General features: G+C 45.5%; 3 protein-coding genes across 4 annotated transcripts in view; 2 read left to right on the forward strand and 1 right to left on the reverse strand.

Annotated features, from left to right (window-relative positions):
* si:ch211-221j21.3 (uncharacterized) overlaps positions 1–875 on the forward strand; it is a 6,656-nt gene extending 5,781 nt beyond the window's left edge. The window contains exon 4 of the mRNA XM_063892689.1: positions 334–875. Within this exon, the coding sequence (XP_063748759.1) occupies positions 334–363 (30 nt within the window). The 3' untranslated portion in view covers positions 364–875. The remainder of the gene's footprint in view (positions 1–333) is intronic.
* Positions 876–892: 17 nt separating this feature from the next.
* rpp30 (ribonuclease P/MRP 30 subunit) lies at positions 893–8,492 on the reverse strand. The gene is made up of 12 exons (XM_063892685.1): positions 8,247–8,492; positions 7,615–7,673; positions 7,435–7,488; positions 7,282–7,347; positions 5,207–5,278; positions 5,025–5,114; positions 4,041–4,157; positions 3,928–3,957; positions 3,805–3,842; positions 3,649–3,728; positions 2,069–2,149; positions 893–1,053 (listed from the first exon to the last, which is right to left on the reverse strand). Exons 1-12 carry the CDS (start codon positions 8,326–8,328, stop codon positions 1,001–1,003), a joined length of 822 nt encoding a protein of 273 aa, XP_063748755.1. The 5' UTR covers positions 8,329–8,492; the 3' UTR covers positions 893–1,000.
* Positions 8,493–8,916: 424 nt separating this feature from the next.
* Positions 8,917–16,190, forward strand: nudt13 (nudix (nucleoside diphosphate linked moiety X)-type motif 13). 2 transcript variants are annotated; one of them, XM_063892683.1, is made up of 9 exons: positions 8,917–8,958; positions 10,608–10,710; positions 10,838–10,980; positions 11,085–11,192; positions 11,276–11,382; positions 11,465–11,590; positions 11,677–11,788; positions 15,006–15,160; positions 15,298–16,190. In XM_063892683.1, the coding sequence occupies exons 2-9, from the start codon at positions 10,643–10,645 to the stop codon at positions 15,481–15,483; spliced, it is 1,005 nt and encodes a 334-aa protein (XP_063748753.1). In that variant the 5' UTR covers positions 8,917–8,958; positions 10,608–10,642; the 3' UTR covers positions 15,484–16,190. The 2 variants fall into 2 exon arrangements, with proteins under 2 accessions (XP_063748753.1, XP_063748754.1); XM_063892684.1 differs by lacking the exon at positions 8,917–8,958 and having other exon boundaries at positions 9,176–10,710; positions 10,890–10,980.
* Positions 16,191–18,938: the final 2,748 nt, after the last annotated feature.

The raw sequence follows: 18,938 nt of genomic DNA on the forward strand, positions 1-18,938 counted from the left end.
AAAAAAGCACTTCTTATAAACTGGTTTCCTGCTGCTTCAAAGGGCCAGTTCACACCAACAGGAGGCTGTGGACGAACTTTAACACAGAGGACGCTTTATTTCAAATACTCCACGTTTTCTCCTCCTCACCGCTACACAACTCTTATTGTACACCCTGTTTTTATACAGTCTCTGCACTTTTTTGTTGTTCTATGTCTTACATATATTTATGATGAATTGTTGGGTGGGTCTGGGACTTCAGGTTTTCGTTGTACACCTACACTGCTGCTGATAGAGCTTTGAACCTCTGAAGCTGCTCTCAGACTCACTCACCTTCACCTGCTCCTGCTTCAGGGTCACATCAAACACATCCTGGGGCTGTGAGGAGCTGACAGCCCACAGGAAGTGAAGAAGAAGAGGCCCCCCCCCCCCCTCGTGATCAGCTGTGGACACTAAAGAGCTCATCACTCCAGATTCTGATTGGTGTTCCTGTCTGTCAGTGAGCCTGAAGACCAATGAGACGGAGCAGCAGAGGAGTTTTATTTTGAAAATCCCATGAAATTCCACTTCCTACATCTGATACTCAGGACCCATAACAGACAAGTGTTTATTAAGGGATTCATTGATATAGTCTGTCTCTAAGACAGATTTCCAACCAGTGAAACCAGTTTAAAGAGTTCCTGTCAGACAGGAAGTCGTTAAAGGATCGGCACTCATTAAAGAGACGTAATTAACGTGATCTGTTCAGTGAGAGTCGAGCCTCGTCCTGTTTGTACATTTCTATTTTTATATCCTTTTTTAAATCGGACTGAATGTTAAGCAGCTTTCAGTTAAGAGCCGACCAATCACAGCGCCTGTACCGCGAATGATTTCAAAATAAAAGCTCTGAATGAAAACGCGTGTTTCTGTTCAATAAGGAAATAAAAACTTTATTTAGAAACACTCAAAGTAAAGACATCATAAATGATTATTATGGGATTTCAACAAGCATTAAACAATAAATCAGAGTTAGTCCCGCCCCTCAGCTGTCAATCACTGCACCAGGCTTGGCTCTCTTGGCTGCCGGAGCTTCACCTGCACAGGTAAATATATAAATATAAATACATATATACATATATTAGGGGTGTAACGGTATACGAGTCGTACCGAAAATACTCGCTATGTGCCCTTCGGTTCGGTATTCGTGTGTACCGAACGAAAATAACGTTTCACGTAAAAAATTGAGCATGTGAAAAACCTTTTGAAGTAATCTCAGGTGCTGCGTTCTTTCGCTGCGTTCAGTGGAATTTGCTCACATTGGGTTCAACGTAATGGAGCAAGCAAGTCATTTCATTGGACGAGAGGCATACTATGAGAGCTGGTCAGGGGTGCGTTGGAATTTAGTCCGTTGTTTGCGGAACAGTCGATACGGTGACCGCAGTTCAAGTTGAGCTTGAAAATCCTCCAGCATCATTTAAGTCTCCGGTTTGGGAACATTTTGGTTACATGCAAGGATGACGGATAAAAGACAGGTGGACCGAAGCGGTTTGTCGGCATTGTTCAGGTCATATTGGTTACGCGGCTGGCAATAAATCAAACTTGCACACTCATTTGAAAAGGCATTACCCGAACGTGAATATCACCGGTACCAAAAGACAAAAGACTGAAGAGCAAACCCACCTCCCACTTGGGAGGAAGTTGTAAACAAACATTGGCTGCGCTTTGTTATAATTGAACCTTATTTGTTATCGCGACATCAAAGTTATCTTGCACATTTTATCGAACCAAATACGTTTCTGACATTATTTCTCTCTTCACAAGAGGGACCCACTGCCCTACGGAGAGGCTGTCAGAGCCAGCAGATCGGACAGGGTGTTTCTGAAGGAATATGAAAATACAATGTATGCGCAAGCTGACAACAAGTCCTAATGCCCAGCTGTTCATTTTAGAAAGGCTGCACCTTAATGTTTATTCGATTTTGGATTTATTTCAGAGAATATTCACCGTTTACGTACCGAACGTTTGTGAACCGTTACACCCCTGACATACATACACATGCACACCATGGAGTCCAGACGTTATGGACACCATGGTCAGAGAGAATATCTACCTGTGTCCTCAGGTGCTCTACAGGGCGGGGCCTCCGGAACCTGCACCGTGTAGATGATGCCGCTTGCCGTCTTCCTGGTTTCTAACACACACACACACACACACACACACACACACACACACACACACACACACACACACACACACACACACACACACACACACACACACACACACTTTATTGTCGTAGTATTTGGAGTAGCAGGGTACAGTGTCTCACTAAAGTGAGTACCCCCTCCCCTTTGTGTAGATGTGTTATTTTATCTTCTCCTGGGACCACCCTGAAGAGATGACCCTCTGATCCAGAGTAGAGTAGTCAGTGTACAGCTGGGATAACAGGGTACATTTGCTGAGCCCTCAAAATAACTCAACACAGCCATTAATGTCTAACCCGCTGCAACAAGGTGAGTACACCCTAAGTGAGAATGGCCAAATTGTGCCCAAAGTGTCGATATTTTGTGCCACCATTATTTTCCAGAACTGCCTGAACTCTCCTGGGCACAGAGTTCAGTAGAGCTTCACAGGTTGCCACTGGAACCCTCTTCCACTCCTCCATGACCACATCACGGAGCTGGATGTCAGAGACCTTGTGCTCCTCCACCCTCCGTCTGAGGAGGCCCCACAGATGCTCCACAGGGTTTAAGTCTGGAGACATGCTTGGCCAGTCCATCACCTTTACCCTCAGTCTCTTTAGCAAGGCAGTGGTCCTCTTGGAGGTGTGTTTGGGGTCGGTATCATGTTGGAATACTGCCCTGCGGCCCAGTTTCTGAAGGGAGGGGATCATGCTCCGCTTCAGTATGTCACAGTACAGGTGGGCCTTCATGGTTCCCTCAATGAACTGTAGCTCCCCACAGCCGGCAGCACTCATCAGCCCCTGACACTCCCACCACCATGCTCGACTGTAGCCAAGACACACTTGTCTTTGTACTCCTCTCCTGGTCGCCGCCACACACACCTGACACCATCTGACCCAAATGAGTTAACCTTGGTCTCATCAGACCACAGGACGTGGTTCCAGTAATCCATGTCCTTAGTCTGCTTGTCTTCAGCAAACTGTTTGCAGGCTTTCTTGAGCCTCATCTTTATTAGAGGCTTCTTTCTGGGACGACAGCCATGCAGACCCATTTGATACAGTGGGCGGCGTATGGTCTGAGCACCGACAGACTGACCCCCCACCCCTTTCACCTCTGCAGCAATGCTGGCAGCAGTCATACATCTATTTTCAAGAGACAGCCTCTGGACATGACGCTGAGCATGTGCACTCAACCTCTTCGGTGGACCGTGGTGAGGCCTGTTCTGAGTGGAACCGGTCCTGTTAAACCGCTGTATGGTCTGGGCCACCATGCTGCATGTCTCCAGACCTAAACCCTATGGGGCATCTGTGGGGCATCCTCAGACGGAAGGTGGAGGAGCACAAGGTCTCTCACATCCAGCAGCTCCGTGATGTGGTCATGTAACTCTGTGCCCAGGAGAGTTCAGGCAGTTCTGGAAAACAATGGTGGCACAAAATATTGACACTTTGGGCACAATTTGGCCATTCTCACTTAGGGTGCACTCACTTTCGTGAGATACTGTATGTACCTGCGTGCAGCACCACTGATCTGCAGGTGGAGGAAACGGCTTCTTTAGAGTCTCCGTCCGACAGACCGAACAACACACCTCTGAGCAGCGGGTCAGGAGAACACACACTCACACACACTTTACTGGAGTTCTGTTCTGGACCAATAGGAAGGATACAGGTTGGTGATGTCATAGGGCCCCCGGAGCTCCAGAGGCTGAGGAAACACATCATCATCATCATCATCATCAGTTATTAACGGTGGTTATTAACGATGTGAGGATCAGGTGTTTCTGACTGACCGTCTCGGCGGCACTGCTCAGGATCACGTTCTGAAACGCAGAGAGGGACAGGTGAGGGACAGGTGAGTTGCGCTGCAGGCCCGCCCCCTCTGACATCACTGTGACACACCTACCTTCCCTCTGCAGCTCTCCATCAGGGCGGTGGCGTTGGCGATGGTGTAGCGCCGCCTGGTGGAGTCTCTGATGGCTGCAGCATAAGAGACCTCGAACGCAACACCTCGCTCTATGGCCTGAACACACACACACTCTTAATGTGTGTAGGAAGTACTGTTGTCACGATACCAACATTTTCGTTTCGATATCGACACCAAGTCAAGAATTGCGATTTCGATACTTTTCTTAAAAAAGGGGAAACCTTTCTAAATGTCATTATTGTGGTTTATTTCAAACCTGGAGAAAAGAATCAGCCAAACAAAGTACTTACAGATGAACTACATTATCCAAGGTTACATTAACTGGATAATAACACAGGAGAAATAAATGGAGTGCTCTGTTCCCCTCTGCCCCTCTCCCTCTCCTGACAGCCAGTCGTATCCGTCTCATGCAGCTCAATGATCCAGTACTGAGTGACCCGACAGTGAAGAACAAACAGATGAATAACTAGTTTAGCTCGTTGCAGATGTAGATGAGATAGTTAAGTGTGTCAGCTCTTTAACTTGAAGTAGGTGTTTTGCTCGGTGCACCGGTCCCGTCACAGCGGGCGGAGATCCTGTCGAGCTGCGTGTCTCCGTCAGCAGAGATGAAACCACAATATTTCCAAACTTCGTTTTTTGCATCTTTTTTGTCAACAAGCCGAGTCGCATCGGCAACAGAACTCCCATTTACAGCCATGCTCTCGTTTTGTCACATGATCTGACAGCTGGAGCATGCATGAGAGAGGGGAGGCACAGGCAGGGAGTGGAAGCAGAGCGCTGAACACACACAGGAAATACGCTCTTATTAAAACAATGTCACTCCTAAAGTACCGGTACTGATGAAATGGGGAAACGTTGCGTTTTTAACGGCAGGGTATCGCGATACCTTTCTAGTACCGGTGCACCGTGCAACACTAGTAGGAAGGAATGGATAATAATGATAATATGAGTAATAACTCTGACCCCGTTGACCGGCGCTCTCTTGAAGAAGAAGGGGAGCTTCTCCGTCACTGAGATACAGATGATGTCCACGTCACAGATCATACAGGCTGCCTGCACACACACACATACACACACACTATGTATGATCAGAGGAGCGAGCGGGGTGTGAAGCAGAGTCTGAGCGAGGGGGGGAGGGGTCTCACGTGGAACAGCTTCTCTGTGGTTGGCTGCACGGCCAGCAGGTCGAAACCCCGGTACTCTGCAGCCGTCGGCCTCTGCTCCGGAAACACAGGACACCATGACAACAGGTACAACAAACTGAGGTTAACAACAACAACAGTACCGTAAATACCATAGCAACAACAGGGTATACAGGAATCCTGAAGTCAAATGTAATACCTTTTTAGACCTTTTTTAAGACCCTTTCCATACATTTTAAGACCTCATCGCCACTTCGAGTTCTAACTGGTTACATTGGCGACACTCTTTACCTCACATTTAGTATAGGCTATACAGTAATGATTGTAAGATAGCACAACCAAACAGTTTGTGATAACTGCTTTTCATAATTCAGAACAAAGCATGTGATGCTCCCCTCTGCCGTGTCCCAACAATTGTGACCCAAGATACCTGGCCCGCACACAGCCACCCTCCCAATAAGGACGAGGACGTCCATCTGATTTCCTTTGTGGCTTGATTAAGGCTCTCGTCAAACATCAGCACAAACGGCCCAGCCTTGCTGATGCTATTAACAAGCTGTTCGTTAAAGTGAGGGGACGATGTACCCAGTTGTGTCTTTCCGCACACAAACTTCTTATTTCAGAATCGTGGAACGTAGCTTGGAAAAGATCGGAAATCCCTTCATTGGAGTGGATGGATTGGTGTTTTCTCACGGTGTTGAGGCAGCACAGAACCTCTGCCCGCAGCGTTGGAGTGGCGCCCGGTGGACTCCAACGGTAGCAGCGAGCAGTAGGCCTCGCGGTTATTCCCAGTGACGGGTCTCAGCCATGGTTCAAAGTCCTTCTCTTCCAACCATTTGGACGCAAACTTACATTTCCCCATAACGGTCAACCGGCGTAAACGGACCTTCGCGCGATCAAGCAGCAGTCAGTCAGTGAGCGCGCGATGTCCTGTTCAGATGACGTAAAATCCAACGGGATGCCATAAATAAACTACCCAATATCTCACTACACACCTACGCAATGATTCAATTTAAACTTTAGAATACAACCTCTTAGGACAACTTATATACTTATTGAAAACAAGCTACAACATTTAATACCGTGGGAATGCCGTTTAATACTTTTTAATAGCCTTAATTTTCGCTAAATTGATTTATCAACTTTTAATGCTTTTTAAGACCCCGCAGACACCCTGATCAACACGCACAACGGACAGGTATACACAGGGTGCGATTTGACAAAAAAACAGAGGGGGGATGTTTTTTTTTATTTATTCATAGACAAGAACATTGGACTTTTAACTTGCATAACTAGGGAGAAAAAAACGCAAAAAGTAGACAGGCCCTTTTTTCGGGTCCGTGGATTAGTCCCCATCACAACATGGCAAAACTTTTAATAACCCATACATGGATTTCTATTCAACGTCACAAAAACATGCGTACGCACTAACAGGCAGAAAGAACCATAGAACAGCATCAATGCTCTCCATGAAAAGACCCTCCAATTAACTTAAATCAAACACTCAAAATAATTCACTAAATAGCACAACGTGCTGTCAACACTCAGGGACAGGTCTGGAAAACTAGACAAAGTAAACAGTCGGCTCTGGTGACAAATTTGTGGTGGCTTTTTCGTTTTTCCTATCGGGGCATTGTCTGCAGCATTTCGGCCCTCTTCTATCCACAATTCTGCAAATGGGTCCTGTAAAGTAAGATGATATGCTGCTCTGAACGCGTTTCATGTTTGGTTCAGCGCTGTTTTTCCTGCGAAGTTCCCGCACAAAAATGTTACAATGTTTTTGTGTTCGATGACGTTCAGAAATATGCACCGTCTGCCAGAAGGCTGCTGAATAGCCTACTCTGATGTAAAGACACTGAAGATCGTTAGATTTCAAGAGTTTAAGTAGGCTAGCAGTTAAGTTGCATTCATCGCTATCAAGGGGGGGAAATCCTTGTCCCCACCGGAGATAAAAATAATTTAGCAGAGGTAGGGATAGGAAAACCAGAGGGGGGGAAATCCTCACCATCCCCCCCTACAAATCGCACCCTGGGTATACATACAAAAACTGTGAGATTTCAAAATAAAAGCACACTTACAAAGTGACTGGAGTCTGACATCACCACAGTCAGTCTGTTCAGCACTCTGATTGGACGAGAGCGACCCTGAGAGACAGACAGGTGTTACTCACAGAGACAGACAGGTGTTACTCAGAGAGACAGACAGGTGTTTACACAGAGTGAGACAGGTACCTGTACGATGGGCAGCTCTGGGATCAGATCTTTGATCGGCATTGGGGAGGGAATCTAAACAGAAGTAAACAGCGATTTACAAAATAAAAGCATGTAAACAAAACTTTATTTTTTTCAAAATAAAACCATGTGTTGATGCAAACACTCATTATCACAGCTGTCCCTGAACGCACCACTCACCTGTTTCTTCTTGGCTGTCGGTTCAAACACATAGTTGATGGCGACGGTGGAGAAACCCACTGCGCGCGCGCGCACACGCACACACACACACACACACACACACACACACAGTTTATAAATCTGTTAAACATCAGGTTTATTGGATGAATAAGTTCATTTGAATTGATGAAATGTTTGTATTTACAATGTCATCCGTTTTATTCCATGTGAATAGTTTTCTTTAAAAGAAGGAATGAATGAACCTGGGTTATAATCTAATGTTTTCATACATGAACTCTACTTTTACTGACAGAAACATGTTGCACAGTTTGTGGATTCATCAGAAAGCAGGGAAACTTTGAAATGTATAAAGAAAATAGATTGCTTTATATACTCTGGAGGTGGGGGGTCTAATGAACTGCACTGATGCAACAAGTATTATGAAAAACCGCAGAGCACTGTGTTTAACCCTGATGCTAGCACAGCGAGCCCTGATGCTAGCACAGCGAGCCCTGATGCTAGCAGAGTGAGCCCTAATGCTAGCAGAGCTAGCCCTGATGCTAGCAGAGTTAGCCCCCATGTTGCAGCTTGGTCCCCGGTGCATCGCTCTTCTGAGTCCCAGTGATGCTCCTCTGTTTCGCAGGGATACTCACGGTGAGCTGCAGTCTCCACCAGCCTCTGCAGACGGCTCTGGTCCGGACTGTGGACCAGATTCAGATCCATAAACACAGACATGATGCTCCCGCTGTTAGCCTGCTACCATACACACGTGTGGAGCCGCACTGCCTGCTGGGAACTGGAGTCCTTCATAGTGATCCTCGGCGTAATCAACCGGAATTGTGTTCGATGTGAAAATGCAAAACCCAGAAAAAGAGATCCACGGAAGAGGGTTAGGGCCACTGGAGAAGACATGTTTGTTATAAATAAAACATATTAAAAACAACAATGATGTGTTTTTAATAGTCGTTATTAATAATATTAACTGTTTTCATTTATTGATAACCATCTTCGGGGGGGGGGGGCATCTTAAACATGCAGTCCTTCTTAATCCTTAATAACATCTGATAATAAACATAATATAAAATATAACATGTAAATTTACACTTTAAACAATGTATATTATTATTACAATATCTAACTAACAGGTCAAATATAAATACAACAGCAGATGCTTAAAACACGTCTCTTGTAAAAGTGTAAAGTGATTCACTATATTTATAACATCATTATTATTATTATAACACAAAAACGTCCCAGTTTTAATACTGATTAACTTCATAATGTAATTCAGACTGTCTCCAGCAGGGGGGGGGGGGTAATGTCTGCTGCTGAATGAACACAAGAGAAGAAGAATAAAGGTCAGAGGTAAGAGAAGCAGGATTCTGACTGTTGCTTATTACATATTAAAGATCATTTATAACCTTATTTTTACAGTCAATGTGTATAACACATGCGGCACACACACACACACACACACACACACACACACACACACACACACACACACACACACACACACACACACACACACACACACACACACACTGTACCTGCTAACTGAGCTCTGAGATGTGGCTGGAGTAAAGATCATTCCCCTCCCCTCAGGAGCCTGCTCTGTATCATGTACAGTGTGTGCTGTAAAGTTACTGTGCATGTGATGCTCCAGATATCTCCGGTTAACCCGGTGTTTATATGAAACGGTTATTATGGGATATCAGAAACACAGACTATAGCTCAGTTCTCTGAGTCAGAATATAAAAGAGTCTCTGTTGAAATAAAGCTCTCCTGTCTTTAAATACAGTCGAATTCCACAGAATAACCGGGATATTCAGAGTTATGTTTTTATTAAATGTAATTATTATGGGAAACAAAACGTGTTTTAAAAGCTGATATTTTTAAAGGAGATTCGGTTCTGTCTCTCTAGACTTAAACTTTGATTAGAATTGAAACAGCTAACAGTTTCCCCCTGCTTCCAGTCTTTGTGCTAAGCTAAACTAACAAATCCCCCCTTGCTTCCACTCACTATGCTAAGCTAAGTTAACAAATCCCCCCCTTGCTTCCACTCACTATGCTAAGCTAACAAATCCCCCCCTTGCTTCCACTCACTATGCTAAGCTAAGCTAACAAATCCCCCCTTGCATCCACTCACTATGCTAAGCTAAGTTAAACAAATCCCCCCCCTTGCTTCCACTCACTATGCTAAGCTAAGCTAACAAATCCCCCCCCTTGCTTCCACTCACTATGCTAAGCTAAGTTAACAAATCCCCCCCTTGCTTCCACTCACTATGCTAAGCTAAGCTAACAAATCCCCCCCCTTGCTTCCACTCACTATGCTAAGCTAAGCTAACAAATCCCCCCCCTTGCTTCCACTCACTATGCTAAGCTAAGCTAACAAATCCCCCCCTTGCTTCCACTCACTATGCTAAGCTAAGTTAACAAATCCCCCCATACCTAACAAATCCCCCTATTGCATCCACTCACTATGCTAAGCTAAAATAACAAATCCCCCCTTGCATCCACTCACTATGCTAAGCTAAGCTAACAAACCCCACTTGCATCCACTCACTATGCTAAGCTAAGCTAACAAATCCCCCCCTTGCATCCACTCACTATGCTAGGGTGACCAGATTTGAGGTGGCGAAAAAGAGGACACTTGCGATTGTTGGGGGGTGGGGGGAAGCGCCAGTCAATTTAAGTACACACTTAATGGTCCCAACAGTGAAAACCGGGCGTTTTCATGAATTTATAAAACCCCCCCGGACACTCCGGACAGGATGTAAAAAGAGGACATGTCCGGGCAAAAGAGGACGTTTGGTCACCCTAACTATGCTAAACTAAGCTAAAATATTCCCCCTAAGCTAAGCTAACAAATCCCCCTTGCATTCACTCACTATGCTAAGCTGGGCAAAACATTTTCCCCTGCTTCCAGTCTTTGTGCTAAGCTAGGCTGAATTGTTTTCCTCTGCCTGCAGTCTTAGTGCTAAGCTAGGCTACCGGTTTCCCTGTGCTTCCAGTCTTCATGCTAAGCTAGGCTAACAGAGCGACGGCCATGTTGAGAGTTCTGCAGACCGCCCGCCTGTCAACCCGCTGCAGCTCCAGCTTCGTCTCCAGGATGAGGTTCTGTATCTGAGCGCTTCCTGTTCACAGTCCATCATTTGGCAGAATTAGCATTGTTAGCATCGCTCTGCGTTCAGTTAGTCAGTGACTTCCTGTCCGGTCCTGGTAATGAACTTCATGTTCTTAGGTTCCTGAACGGTCTGAAGCAGAACGATGATGTTTGTTCTGTGGCGCTGCAGGACGCTCGCATGTTCCTGTTCCACCGCCTGAGCCCTCTGCTGCAGCGCAACCCGCAGGGAACCTTCAGAACCGCAGAACTCAGAACCTCAGGTAGAGAACCACAGACACAGAACCGCAGGTGAAGAAACAGGTTAAGAGCCACTGGTATGGTACCAAAGACAGGTTCTGAGGAACAGGTTCTCTTTGTTCTGCAGACGTGCAGTCTCTCCTGGAGAACATCGGGTCGGACAGAACCCTGCTGCAGGAGTCGGTTTTGATTGGCTGCACAGGACAGAACCAGGCCCAGTTCTGTCTGGACATCGGTAAGAACCCTCTGATCTCTGCTAATGTCAGTGAGTCACTGAATGCACAGTTCTCCTCTGACTCTGTGGTTTTGGTTCTGCAGGAAGTCTGGATCAGGCGGCAGCAGAGAAAGTGTGCGGAGGAACCTTTGTGGACCTTAGGAAATCCTTCTTCCTTCTGAGCCGAAGAGAGGCGCCTCTGGTGGCCAAGGTGTGTAACTGCAGCTGAAAGTCCTCCTGTAGAACCCTCCTGTTAATGTGGATCAAGGATCCTGACCGGGTTCTGTGTGCAGGCTCAGGCTCTGCTACGCTGGCATCAAACCAGCGGGTTCTGCAGCGCCACGGGTCAGCCGACGCACCGCAACCAGGCAGGAAGTCAGAGAACCTGCAGCAGCTCCGGTATCATCTACTACCCCAAGGTACCGCAGAACAGAACCAAAACAGCTTTAAAACCCAAACATGGTCCGGAGAAGGCTCTGATTCTATCCTCCCTGTGTTCCTGCAGATGTCTCCGGTGGTGATCGTGCTGGTGTCTGATGGGAAACGGTGTTTGTTGGGCCGACAGGCATCCTTCCCTCGGGGGATGTACAGCGCTCTGGCCGGGTTCTGTGATATGGGTCAGTTCTACCTGTTCTACAGTCCTACCTGTGTACAGTCCTACCTGTGTACAGTCCTACCTGTTCTACAGTCCTACCTGTGTACAGTTCTACCTGTGTACAGTTCTACCTGTGTACAGTTCTACCTGTTCTACAGTTTACCTGTGTACAGTCCTACCTGTTCTACCTGTTCTACCTGTGTACAGTTTACCTGTGTACAGTTCTACCTGTGTACAGTTCTACCTGTGTACAGTTCTACCTGTGTACAGTTCTACCTGTTCTACAGTCCTACCTGTGTACAGTTCTACCTGTGTACAGTTCTACCTGTTCTACAGTTTACCTGTGTACAGTCCTACCTGTTCTACCTGTTCTACCTGTTCTACCTGTGTACAGTTCTACCTGTGTACAGTTCTACCTGTGTACAGTCCTACCTGTTCTACAGTCCTACCTGTTCTACAGTTCTACCTGTGTACAGTTCTACCTGTTCTACAGTCCTACCTGTTCTACCTGTTCTACCTGTTCTACCTGTGTACAGTTCTACCTGTTCTACAGTTTACCTGTGTACAGTTTACCTGTGTACAGTTTACCTGTTCTACAGTTCTACCTGTGTACAGTTCTACCTGTGTATAGTTTACCTGTGTACAGTTTACCTGTGTACAGTTTACCTGTGTACAGTTCTACCTGTTCTACAGTTTACCTGTGTACAGTTTACCTGTTCTACAGTTCTACCTGTGTACAGTTCTACCTGTGTATAGTTTACCTGTTCTACAGTTATACCTGTGTACAGTTTACCTGTGTACAGTTCTACCTGTGTATAGTTCTACCTGTGTATAGTTCTACCTTTTCTACAGTTCTACCTTTTCTACAGTTCTACCTGTGTACAGCTTACCTGTGTACAGCTTACCTGTGTACAGTTCTACCTGTGTACAGTTCTACCTGTTCTACAGTTCTACCTGTGTACAGTTTACCTGTGTACAGTTTACCTGTGTACAGTCCTACCTGTTTTACAGTTCTACCTGTGTACAGTTCTACCTGTGTACAGCTTACCTGTGTACAGTTCTACCTGTTCTACAGTTTACCTGTGTACAGTTTACCTGTGTACAGTTCTACCTGTTCTACAGTTTACCTGTGTACAGTTTACCTGTTCTACAGTTCTACCTGTGTACAGTTCTACCTGTGTACAGCTTACCTGTGTACAGTTTACCTGTGTACAGTTCTACCTGTGTACAGTTTACCTGTGTACAGTTCTACCTGTGTACAGCTTACCTGTGTATAGTTCTACCTGTGTACAGTTCTACCTTTTCTACAGTTTTACCTGTGAACAGCTTACCTGTGTACAGTTCTACCTGTGTACAGTTCTACCTGTTCTACAGTTCTACCTGTGTACAGCTTACCTGTGTACAGTTTACCTGTGTACAGTTTACCTGTGTACAGTTCTACCTGTTCTACAGTTCTACCTGTTCTAAAGCTTACCTGTGTACAGTTTACCTGTGTACAGTCCTACCTGTTTTACAGTTCTACCTGTGTACAGCTTACCTGTGTACAGTTCTACCTGTGTACAGTTCTACCTGTTCTACAGTTCTACCTGTGTACAGCTTACCTGTGTACAGTTTACCTGTGTACAGTTTACCTGTGTACAGTTCTACCTGTTCTACAGTTCTACCTGTTCTACAGCTTACCTGTGTACAGTTTACCTGTGTACAGTCCTACCTGTTTTACAGTTCTACGTGTGTACAGTTCTACCTGTGTACAGCTTACCTGTGTACAGTTCTACCTGTTCTACAGTTTACCTGTGTACAGTTTACCTGTGTACAGTTTACCTGTTCTACAGTTCTACCTGTGTACAGTTGACCTGTGTACAGTTTACCTGTGTACAGTTCTACCTGTGTACAGTTTACCTGTGTACAGTTCTACCTGTTCTACAGTTCTACCTGTGTACAGTTCTACCTGTGTACAGTTTACCTGTGTACAGCTTACCTGTGTACAGTTTACCTGTGTACAGTTCTACCTGTGTATAGTTCTACCTGTGTACAGTTTACCTGTGTACAGCTTACCTGTGTACAGTTTACCTGTGTATAGTTGTACCTGTGTACAGTTCTACCTTTTCTACAGTTCTACCTGTGTACAGCTTACCTGTGTACAGTCTACTGTTCTACAGTTTTCCTGTGTACAGCTTACCTGTGTACAGTTCTACCTGTGTACAGTTCTACCTTGTGTACAGTTTACTGTGTACGTAGGGGCGTCATTTTACCTGTGTAAGTTTACCTGTTACAGCTTAACTGTGTACAGTCTTACCTGTGTCAGTCTACCTGTTGAACAGTTTACCTGTGTACAGTTCTCTGTGTACAGCTTCCTGTGTACAGTTTACCTGTGTACAGTTAACCGTGTCTACAGTTTCTACCTGTGTACAGTTTACCTGGGTACAGTCACTACCTGTCTACAGTATACCTGTGTACAGTTCTACCTGTGTACAGTTTACCTGTGTACAGTGTTACCTGTGTACAGTTTACCTGTCGTACAGTGTTACCTGTTACAGTTTACCTGTGTACAGTTTACCTGTGTACAGTTCTACCTGTGTACAGTTCTACCTGTGTACAGTTCTACCTGTGTACAGTTTACCTGTGTACAGTGTTACCTGTGTACAGTTTACCTGTGTACAGTTCTACCTGTGTACAGTTTACCTGTGTACAGTTTACCTGTGTACAGTGTCTACCTGTGTACAGTTTACCTGTGTACAGTTTACCTGTGTACAGTGTTACCTGTGTACAGTTTACCTGTGTACAGTCAGTTTCAGGGGTTTGAAGGTGAGAAGAAGCCATTACATGTTGACCAAATTCTGGCACAGTTCTAAATTGGTTTGACTCCTACTTAAAGGTCAGGAAAGACACACCTGAATGGCCTGTAGGGTTCCTCAAGGCTCCGTCCTGGGGCCTCTCATCGTCCACATGCTGCTTCTGGCTCAGATAATGAACAGCTACAACAGCTCTGCAGACGACACACACATTAACCGCTCCCCCAGGAGACGAAGCTCCAGTTAAAGCACTGACTGAAGTAATCAATGCCTGGATGAGTCAGAACGTTTTCCAATCAACCAAAAACTGAGGTCCTTGTTTTTGAAGCCAAGGAGGAACGAATAGGAGTCAGCGCTGAGCTCCAGTCCAGAACTCCAGGTGTAGTCCTGGACTCTGACTCGTTGTACACCTGTATTATTTTATACTACATGGTTTTGTGTGTGCAGGTGAGACTCTGGAGGAGACTCTGATCAGGGAAGTGGCGGAGGAGGTGGGTCTGGAAGTCCAGAGTTTCTCTTTCAGCTCCTCTCAGCACTGGCCATTTCCTCAGAGCTCCTTCATGATGGCCTGCCACGCCTCCGTTAGCCCCGCCCACTCTCAGGTGAGTCTCTGTTAGCCCCGCCCATTCTCAGGTGATTCGTTAGCCCCGCCCACACCCTTACTACTTACATTTAAAATAACAAACAAGATGATTTATTCAAATATATTTATGATTTAAGTTGTTTCCTTGTTTCCCAGCTGTGTGTGGACCACTCTGAGCTGGAGGACGCTCGCTGGTTCTCCCAGCAGGAGGTCCTCGCCGCCCTGCAGAGCCCCCCCTCTCACAGAGGAGACCCCCCCGCCCTCTGGCTCCCCCCAAAACATGCTGTCGCCCATCGCCTCATCACAGAGTGGACTCAGGAGACCGGGGGTGTGGTGGAATAGTCAGTCTATCTTAGGAAGTTTCCTAACGGAGCGAAATGACCCGGAAGAAGCTCAGTGGCCGCCATGATAAGAGCTGTTGGAACTCTCTGTCTCATGTTCAAATCATACCCGTTTCTAACCGCTAACTTTGTAACATTTTTAAACAAATCATGAACTCTGTCCCATGTCTCCTTTCCTCTCATCTAGAGTCGAGATGAGAGGAAAGGAGCTCTGAAGCTTCCTTTATAACCTCTGTGGTGTATTAGATCTGGAGATATATCAGGGCAGATACTCCCTGAGGTCAGAGGAAGGTTGGGTGGAAGAAGAGTGAAAAACAACATCTGAAATACGTTAAAGATGCCCTAGGTCACCGAGTGGGGCATACAGAGTTATCGCCTGTGTGGTGTATTGGGTCTGATACAGTTGTTTACTCCCTGAGGTCATAGAGAGTGCAGAGAGGGATGTGGTACAACAGGAGGTTGTAGAACAAACCTCTGGACTACGTCAGAAGACCTACAGGGATGAGTAAGACAAAGACTAACGTATAGCTCACCTTATTTGGGTCCACATCCTCGTAGAACATCCAGTTTGACACACCCCCACATTTGTCCTATAAAGTGTATGCACAAAGACTGTTCGGGGGACTTCCACAATGGGCTCTGGGAACCCTACATCGCCCGTGTTGGTGTCTGATACTATGCTGTTGTAATAAACCTTATTATATACAAGCTGGTGTCTCCGGAGACTTCTTCATCATCTTCACAAACATCGCTACAAGATATACTTCACCTCCTTTAGGAAACACTGGACCTTCCTTTAGGAGAGGAAAGGAGAACATGCTGTCCCACAATGCCTTGCAGCAGCAATTACCGTGACGCAGCATCCGGCCGCTCACGGAAACAGAACACACCGTGAGAAATGCGTTCGGCGAAAGTTACGGTGCTGATGAAGCAGTTTCAAACTTATACCGTAACTTTCCAAAGAGCTTGGTTCTGAACGTTCAGCTCTGGATTCATCAAAAGGAGAAATATGAACGGTACTTTTACTGAAAGGATCCAATAGAGTCTCAGAGTCTCTGAGCTGTGTGGGGTTTCTGAAGCCTTTACTACATGTTGAACTGTGATATCCAAAGTGATAGCTGAAGGCATCACTAGTTTATTATAACTGTGGCGTCAAACAACTGTGAGCATAGGACCAGATCTGTGGAGGAACTCCAGGCCTGAAGGGGGCAGAGAGAGCTCACCCAGACACCCAACAGACAGGATGCAACCCATGTTCCTGGAGGGACCGATTTCACCTGCGCACCTCTAATCAAGCATGAGTATAAAATGTTTGGAGTTAGCTCGGTGAGCCCTCTTTGCTCGGTCTCCTCAGCCTACTGACAGCTCATGTTCAACCACAGACGCAACTGGTATGGACTTCAAATATTTAGTTTGAAAGAATCATTTGTTTGCTGTTTTCTGTTTGAGTTTGATCTGTTTTGAATTTAAATGAGATGTTTAGTTTAATGATCATGATTGATGCATACTTTTGTTTCTTAAAGGTTATCAACCTATTCTTCCTCTGGAATTTCTCTTTGTGCCATCAATCTGAAAGAAAACAAATCACCAGAACGGAACAGAGTTGTCCCCTTGCATTATTTGTGTTGAACAAGCCGTTTTCAAGTTTGGGCAGAGCTGAATCTGAATCTTAACATCTGGATAACTTGACAATAACACATTTGTATTTATTATAAATATGTCATATAATCATACCTATTGGATTCATGTGGGTTAATATGGAACTGGGGGAGGTGGGGGGGCTTTTTAATGCAGGGTATCTGTCTCTCTGCTGTCCTGGTTCATAAAGCAGAAACAGCACCATCAGAGCACGGTGCAGAGGGGAGGCTCTCTAGCTTTAGAGGAGCTGTAGTTCCCCACAGCACGTTTCACACAGAGGTCAGGAACAAAGGATGGATAAACCATAGGAGCAGATTTATGGACGATTCGACCGTACCCCAGATCCTGACCCTCTGGGCCCAGTTTTACAAAGTGTAATCAAATTGATCCAGATTTGGAAATCCCATGTTTTGCTATCCAGGATCACCTGATCCATCTTACTTTTATGGCAGTTTTTTAAAGGAACATTGGATTGGATCACTGTGATCCAAATACCAAATTTCAAGATTACCAAATCCTGTTTACCAGAGCCTTCAAAGGAACCAACAGTGTAGCCTACTGGCTGAGCAAAGAACAACAGGTAGGCAAAATACCGGAGGCCACAAATAGCCAGTTTGTTTTAATTTTAGGAAACAGAAACTGTAATAAACCGAAACATTTTACAGTCCTTGTTTTTTTCTAGTGTTAAATAACACAACACAATATACTACCCAATAGTCAAAAACCATTCACAGCACAGATACCAGCTCTTTCCATTTCTTCCTTTAGGAGTTGTTTCTCCATATGCACTTTTGTCTTCTGCAGTTGGGTAAGCAAGATGTGTTCTTTACCCAGTTGAATTTGTACTTCTGCTCTTTCAGTTTCCCGTTGCAGACGCAACTCATAGCTGTCACCATCCTTGTTTGTAGCTGAGGAACATTTGCGTTTTCTTGAAGGAAGGTCTTGGACTTACTTCCACTGGGGATCTATCTTCCTCCTCAGTAACTGGAGTCAGGTCCAGCACAAACATTTCCTCTGCAGGAGAGTTTTGCTCGCATTCTTCTGAAGTCATAGTCTCTGTAATTGTGGGCTCTCCATCTGCTTCTATGCCTTCAATGCCATGCAGAACCTCTGCTTTTTCTCCTCCTATTACATCAAGGATCATATCAGTGAATCCCCCCCTCTTATATGGCTTGTTACCTGTTTGGTTTGGTTTTTTACCATGGCCCTAAGGTTCTTCCATCACAGCATTACTTGTTTTATGGTCCTCTTCTGGCCAGACCCAGTGGCATTGACATGATTGGTAATGTCCTCCCAAATGTTCTCTTTTCCTTTCTTGGTTACTTCTCCACCCTTTGCAGAGCTGAAACCTCCTACTATCGATGCAAAATTGCCCCGAACACCCTACAGTATTGCACAAGTTTCTGCCACAGTGAAAGGCCCTTTTGAGTCCATGGTTCCAACTCTTTGGTGTAGCCAACACTGACCTTATAAGCCTTGAGCATGATTCTTTGGCTTGTGCTCAATTAGGCTTACACCACTCAGCTTGTTGCTGGTTAATGGGTGAGACCATTTAAACACATCATGTCTTTGCACCCATTTCTCCTAGCATACAGAGGCATCCACATCGCGGGTGTTGTTCATCGTTACCATGACAGGTTGTATGCTGAGCGTGCCAAACCACTTCAGCAATACACATCAGAACTGTATTTTTGGGTCAACACTCCAACGCCAAACCCAAAGGAGTCATGCTTTATCCGTGGAGGAACAGTGTTTAATCGCTCTGCACTTTTACCCATGTGGGACTTTCCACTAAGTAATTGGTGACAATTTGGTGAG

Source organism: Eleginops maclovinus, chromosome 10 (assembly GCF_036324505.1).
Source record: "Eleginops maclovinus isolate JMC-PN-2008 ecotype Puerto Natales chromosome 10, JC_Emac_rtc_rv5, whole genome shotgun sequence".
NCBI lineage: Eukaryota > Metazoa > Chordata > Actinopteri > Perciformes > Eleginopidae > Eleginops > Eleginops maclovinus.